This window comes from Lactuca serriola, chromosome 3, assembly GCF_051521515.1.
Source record: "Lactuca serriola cultivar US96UC23 chromosome 3, Lser_US96UC23_V15, whole genome shotgun sequence".
NCBI lineage: Eukaryota > Viridiplantae > Streptophyta > Magnoliopsida > Asterales > Asteraceae > Lactuca > Lactuca serriola.
The window spans coordinates 68,485,540-68,493,096 of NC_136410.1; the positions used below are offsets into that span (position 1 = coordinate 68,485,540).

Genomic DNA, 7,557 nt, shown 5'->3' on the forward strand with positions numbered 1-7,557 from the left:
AAGCAGGACTTGCCTCAGCCCAATCCCCCAAACCAACAAACATGTGCACATAAATATCATGCGCTAGCTAGCACGTACAAATAATCATATTGATCTAACAGATCACTAACATGGAAACCATCCTATAACCAGGACACAGATCTAACCGATCACTAACATAACAACCATCCTATAACTAGGATATTGATCTAACAGATCACTAACATAGCAACCATCCTATAAACTAGGATACCGACCTATCAGGTCACTAAGCATATCACCATCCTAACTACCAGGATGTAAATCAATAAGCATATCATGCAATAAACCCGGATACAAATCTGATAAGGGCCGACATTGGTGCCTTAGACCTTATTGATATAGTGAGGATAACTCACCTCACAAATAGCTCGAAGTGATAAATTCAAACTCCACCAACTGTAGTTCCAAGTCCAACACCTACATCCATCGATGATCCACTTCTATAAATTCCCAAATTACCAAAATACCCCAAAAAGTCAAACTAGTCAAGCCTTGGTCATAGTCAAAGTCAACGGTCAAAGTTAACAGTCAATGTTGACCAAACTCGTCGAGTGCGCCTAGTAACTCGTTGAGTTCCTTAAGAACTTAGAAAGTCATAAAACGCTAACCGACTCGACGAGTCCATGCGTGTCCAGAAGTCAGGGAAAACCCTAACTGACTCATCGACTCCTCTTACTGACTCACCGAGTTCATGCAGAATCAAATACGGGCAACCTTCATCCGACTCGCCGAGTCGGCTAAGCGACTTGTTACCTCCAAAACGATGCCAAGATGAAGTAGAGTGAGATCCACAAGCTCCTTTTTGTTCCAAGCTTCTTATACTTCACACCTTCTCCACACAAAGCACCAAAACCACTCTTTAAGCCTCGCAATTACTCAAGAACAAGGTTAATAGCGGTTAGGGTTTCTCTTAGCCGTCAAGGGGTGGTAAAGGACAGGAGGAAGGGACTTAAGGTCCTTTAAATAGGGGCAAACCCTAAAAATTAGGGTTTCATTTCCCAACTCCTACTCGTCGAGTCTGGGTCCTCCAACTCGTCGAGTAGATCCAATACTCCATGTGGGCTAACCCGCCTTTACACAACAAGTTGGGGGCAACCAACTCGTCGAGTAGGTCCATAAATATATGTATAATGCTTTAAAACTTGTACCTGGAAGTTGGGGTGTTACAAAATTAACCAAAACAAGCTCTTCAGTTAACCCTAACTTTTTACAGTCTAATTAAACAAGCCCTAAATTAAGATCATAAAAGTTGCATCAAGATCCGTGTAAAATTCCCAACAATACCCAATACTTCTCACAAGTTTGGAAGCGTAAAAATATGAAATTTCAATTTATATCAGAGTTAAATCCCAACATGGAACCAATTTGATACTTGTTACTTATTACCAGTTGACAAGAACAATTACAGATTTTGTTAACCGATTAACTTGAATGATTAAAGCCTAGCTAGGTGATCAGACTAACTAGAATTAAAAATCAAACATTCATTAAGCTCAAAACTGAAATAACTAGAGAAAATCACACAATGAAAACTAAATCTAATAACTGATCACATGAAAAATACTAGTTTATTGCAAAACTGAAAACTAGGGTTTTAGCCACATATGACTATAATCTAAAGTTTGTAAAAAGAAACGTTAAACTGCTAGATCTTACTAAACTAACTGAGGAACACAATCCACGGTCTTCAGATCATCAGAAATCACTGAAACCAGAGAGACATCGCATCATAAATTGTCTTTTTCGTCGTCTAGAGCTTTAGGAATCGTCCAACCTTTAATCTAATCAGAGAGGCATCCTATAAATACGAGCCAGAGTCTTCGGGAACTAGAAACCCAAAAATTCGATCGAATTTTTGGGGCACACGATCAAATTTTCAGGTTTTGATCGAATTTTTCATTTTTTTTTTATTTTCAGGACTTTCTGAATTGCGAAGTGTTTATTCGATCAAATTTCAAGGCAAAATTCGATTGGATATTTCCGTTTTATGATTTTTTTTCACAAACGCGAAAGTCGTCTGAAATTTTGTCAACTTTCCAGCACATTTCAAATCTCGTCAATCGGAGTTACGGGTCATGAGATATAGTCAAAATACGGATAAGGGGTCAAAGATGCCATCAACATCCTTTAGGCTTTCAAATGTAACAATCTATCTTCATAAGATCAATTTAATCGAATTTCTCTTGACCAAAACAAGTTCCAAACATTCATCAGAATCCTTCATAAGTTTCAAGCTCCATTTAACTCAAATGCTCAATCAAACGCATCCAAAGTTGCTCCCAAAGTACTGCTTCATCGAATTATCTAAAAATAACATAAAAACATTAGAAGTACGATAATTCTAACAAATGACATAAGTTGAACAGTATTTAACTTAATTACTTGCAAATGTGTAAAATATGATGTTAAATGATAATAAAGACCACCTAAAAGATGCATAAAATGACATCATATCATATTCGTAAAAAGCATACGATCTAATAAATATTTAAATAATATATTACTAATTTTATATTTGTAAAATGTATTATATTTTTATGTTTGTTTCAATTACCTTTGAAGATTTAGTATCAATAGTCACGAATTTGGTTACGAAAATATTTAAGTCGTGTCTAATATGTATTGGCCATATTTACGAAAACACTATTGTACTTTACAAAGTGAATCGAAACACATAAAAACCGAACCATACAAACCATACCAAACACATAAATTGAACCTACTAAAAGCAAATCTATTCTACTTTAACCAAAAACCATTCCAGAAAGCGCCACAGTCCACACTCACCACTAATGTCCGCAAGTCATTTTCAAGAACTTGCGAAGACAATAAACTCTTAACTACAACTAGCAAATGCAAGAAAAATATTTTACGTGAAATGAAAAGGATGCTATTTATATCTTTCAAAACAAATATAAAATTCTTTAAAAACAAAATCAAATAGAAAGTTACATCATCACCAAAGATTTTTTTTGAATAAATATTTGAAGCTTAAATTTAAATATTCACTAGAGACAAAGATGTCAACACCATTAATAGACCACATTAGGCAAAATGTCATTTTCTAGTTAGAAATATATATATATATATATATATATATATATATATATATATATATATATATATATATATATATATATATATATATATATATATATATATATATATATATATATATTGAAGTGAAGCATTCGGAGAACTTGACCTTTTCATACGGAAGGAGCCCTCAAATTCTTCACAACTTTTGTGCTACATTTCAAAACTATGCTGTCATGTGCCATTAAATTAATACATTTTTATTTCCTATAATAAACTTTTATATTTATGTTTAATCCGAGTTGTAGTAACCATTTTTACTATCTCTAAATTTTGGTCATTTTAGTAAATAATATGATTATAATGCAAGATCAACTACTTTTAACTCGTTATTAGATATGAAACATTCGATTTTATTTAGTTTAATATCCAAGGCCACCATAATCGATAAGCCATTAATTTAAGATTCATGTAACTAGGACCAGTCAGTGTTACCTAACCGAATTGTTTGTTTTTATGACACAATTCATTTGTTCTCGGGATGTCATGTTTAGGGTTTGAGATAAACACATGTCCGGTTTAAAGTCTTGCATTAATAATACAAATGTTTTTACTAGGGATGTCAATAAGACCAAACATGACATAAAAGCCTCTCTAGACCTCGCCTCAAAAATACATTGCCTCATCCCCAAAATCCCCAGTCTCCCCACCATGGCGCCCCCACTCCCCTATCGTTCGAGGTTACTCTCCCTTTTACCTTATGTACCTAATTTTCCTATAAATCCCCCTCTAACCCTATGTTTAACATGAAACACTACATTTCTACATTAAATACAAGATAAATATGAAATAAGTACGGAAAATCATTTTATAAATAAAAAATACTATTTAGAATTATTATTTTGGGGGCCTATAGGCGATATTGGGACGGAGCACCCTAGCCCCAAAAACTAAACGGGGTTAAGCCATTATGATCTCGCCCCCATACATGTTGCTGAAAATTTTGTTACCCCAATTGGGAATGGGGACCCATGAGTTCAACCCCATGTTTTTTTTTTTTTTTTTTTTTTTTGAAAAAATTATAGTTTTCTTATAGGTGGGTGCTCCTTGCTAACTAGCCAGTTCTCCAATCTCATTAACCGTTGAATACCTGATTTACCTCTCACAGAGTGAGCTTGAGCTATTCGGTATAGGATAGTTACAGTTGCCAGAATTCAGCATTGTTATGGTTGAGATAAAACTGACCAGTTTTCGTCCTTTTGCTTTCATACGCTAGATACGAAACCTAGCTAAAACGATACAAACCAAAACGAGGGCAAGCCAAACAAAAAGCATCACACGGAAATAGTATATGTTCAACCGTTTAAACCAACTATCCCTATAAATGATTCAAGAATTAATCCGACAAGAAAAATAAGAAATAAAGAAATGGTATTGTGTTTAGATATGTTACTTTGTTCAACGTCTCTTTTAAGTAATGGTATGATGAGCACGATTACAATTTTATGATATATATACAAATTGTGATGCATGTGAAAATGAAACACATTTTAAAATAAAGTATAGTGGAAGAAAGAGGGACATGTTTTTTTTTTATTGACATCTATCTTTAAATACAAGCAAACTATCCTACACGAAGATTGATTAAAGCCTAGAAATTTCATGGAATCTTGATCCCAAGTAGAGATAACTTTAAAGGCCGTAACCAAAAGGTTGCTTTTGAATTGGGTACCCCAAAGAACCCTCAAATTGGGAATCTTGATCATAAACCCTTTCACCAAAAGACACTTTTTACCAAAAACCAAAAGGGCTAATCTACAACAGGGTACCCTAAAATGGGAATCTTGATCAAAAACCCTTCACCAATAGACAAGTTCAAGATCAAGGCCAAAGCCAAAAGGGTTGATCTTCAATAGGGTATCCTAAAGAACCCTCGTTTGGGTCAATATACGACTCATATTCGATCTTTGGACACCGAAGAATAGTCAAATTATCTTCTTCATCTTGGGAAAAATCGGATTGATTTTCAAAGACATTTGAAGAATCACAAGGCTCTAGAAATGAAGAATGGTTCCCATCACTATAAGAGTCGATAATATCGCTTTTTGTTGAAACCGAATTCGCATATTCTTGTTTGCATATCACCAATTTTGGTTCTTGACTCCAAGATTTAACCGAAAAAGGACTTGGATTAGGTTCTTGAGCATTTGAATCCGATTCTTTTGTGGAAATTTCATTTGGGATTGAATCTTTTTCTCCTTTCTCCGTTTGTTGTAACTTCTCCTTGAGCATTTCAACCTATTTTTGGCATAAAAAGTTAGTTTCTGAATTTACCCACATTACAATATGTTTCATTTAGTTCTTTTCTTTCAAAAGTTACACCTAAAAAACAAAGGAAAATAGGGGAAGTACTCAAGTACCTCATGTTTCAATGTGTCATTGTGTTTTTGAAGACAATCAAACTCTGATTTGAGTTTATCATAGCTTGAATTCAAGATCTCGTAGTCTTTTTCAAGTTGCTTTGTTTTGCATCTTGCTCGACGATTTTGAAACCAGATTGCGACCTGTCGTGGCTGCAAATTAAGCTCTTTTGCAAGCTGAATTTTTCTTTCTGGTTCGAGCTTATTCTCTTCCTCAAAACTTCTTTCAAGAAACTGAACTTGATCCACCGTTAGCCTTCTTTTCTTCTCCGGTTGCCGGAAACATTTTTCGTAGTCATCGTCGGAGTTTTCCTCGTTTTCCGGTTGCTTCTTTTTATTTGATTTTTCTTCTGTAAATGGTTGAAAAATATAAGGTTAAATACTCTTACACAAACTAGAAAGCATTAATTCGTTTTTATAAAAACAATAACTTTTTTTCCTTTCGTATATTGGATTTAATAACGACTAGAAAAGAATTATGATGATTAAGATTAAATTCAAATATGATTTCGACATTAACGTTATTTGAAACTTAAAATTTTCGTCTTTTAATACATGTAAATTACGAACCTACTATTACATTATTCCGACATTAACTCAAAGAACTTATCTTTTCTAAAAGAAAATGCAGAGAAATAACTTGTAAAATGAAGAAAACAATTCAACAATGAAGATTTGTTGATGGGTATTGAAAAAGATTTTAAGAAATTACCATGAAAGGAATTGGGAACCCAAGGGGAGTGAAAAGAAAGGCTTTGATTTTTGAGCAAAGCTTCAAACATCATTCCACCTTCCATTTCCATTGCTTTATGAGAGTGATTTTTGAAGTTCCTGTGTTTGACTTTTTTTTTAAAAGGGTTAAAATTAGACGATGATTGGGAGATGGGGCTTATGCCTAAAAAAGCAAGTGATTAGAATTACAGTCATGTGGTAGCAGAGAGAGATGACACCCATGAATCACAATTTGATTTGGGTTTTGAAAACCATGCAAATTTGTGTGTGTTTTAGAGAGAGAGAAAGAGAGAGAATCTTGTGTGGGGAGTAGAGCTTGATGGGGTGTTTATAAGAACATCAAGGATAGGGGAGAAAAAATGGGGAGGCCAGAGGGGCTTTTTCTACTTGGCCATTGTCATGTCAAAGTACTAATCTACCCCTTGATTGTCGATAAATATATATATTTTTTCCTTTATCCAATAAAATTTGGGAGCTTTTGCAAACACAATATCTCAATATCAAAAACTGTCCAAAATTGTTGGAGCATTTTATATATAAGAAAATTTATATATAAGAAAAATGTATATACATATGGTTTTATTAAAATATAGGGATATAAATATTAAAGAAAATAATAAAAAATATATATATATTTTTGAAAATGATCTATTTTTTATAGAGTGGATGACATTTTTTCTAACAAAAAAAATATATTTTAGACAAGTATTAGGATTCCAAACATTAAAAAAAAAAAAAAAGTTACTCCAAAATTTCAATAACAAATCTAAAATTCAATTAATAATTCCGGAATTTTGAGAAAATACTTATTTTTATTAGAATTTAACAAAAAATAAAAGAAAATACCAACGAGAAGTATATATTTTTTATTAAAGAAAAGTATATAGGATACAAAATGAACACTTTGAACATGATTAAAAAGAGTTTTCTAGGTATCCAAATGAGAAAAAAAAATGCATATCACTATGTATGAGTTCCAACACTTTGCTTTCCCTGTTAACATCCTTAAAATGTTGTCTTGTGATCTTAATTAACATGCAAGTTTTACGCTTTTCATATTCATTTAAAAACTAAGTAGTAAACTCATTTTAGACATCTCTTTTAATCTTTTAAAATGATCATGTCCTAGTCTAGCATATCATAAATTTGCTTTATCTAAGTTATTGCCGGTACTAGTTGAAGTCATGTGAATCAAATTATCATAAGAAGGATAATTAAGATTAAGCCTAATCATAGCATTACATACAAACCAAATCCAACAAAGGCATCATGTCTTGACAAGATATACTCACTTTCCAACACTTGTTTGTAGCCACACTTATTTAACACAATTGCATATAAGAGATTC

General features: G+C 33.0%; 1 protein-coding gene across 1 annotated transcript; it reads right to left on the reverse strand.

The window, feature by feature from the left end:
- Positions 1-4,623: 4,623 nt before the first annotated feature.
- Positions 4,624-6,507, reverse strand: ATHB54 (Homeobox-leucine zipper protein family). The gene is made up of 3 exons (XM_079030495.1): positions 6,190-6,507; positions 5,478-5,827; positions 4,624-5,355 (listed from the first exon to the last, which is right to left on the reverse strand). The coding sequence occupies exons 1-3, from the start codon at positions 6,278-6,280 to the stop codon at positions 4,939-4,941; spliced, it is 858 nt and encodes a 285-aa protein (XP_078886621.1). The 5' UTR covers positions 6,281-6,507; the 3' UTR covers positions 4,624-4,938.
- Between the last annotated feature and the right edge of the window lie 1,050 nt (positions 6,508-7,557).

Coding starts and splice junctions, on each gene's coding strand:
- ATHB54 (XM_079030495.1), bottom strand. CDS start 6,280: ATGGAAATGGAAGGTGGAATGATGTTTGAAGCTTTGCTCAAAAATCAA. Junction 5,828..6,189: donor GGTTCCCAATTCCTTTCATG/GTAATTTCTTAA, acceptor AACCATTTACAG/AAGAAAAATCAAATAAAAAG. Junction 5,356..5,477: donor ATGACACATTGAAACATGAG/GTACTTGAGTAC, acceptor TGCCAAAAATAG/GTTGAAATGCTCAAGGAGAA.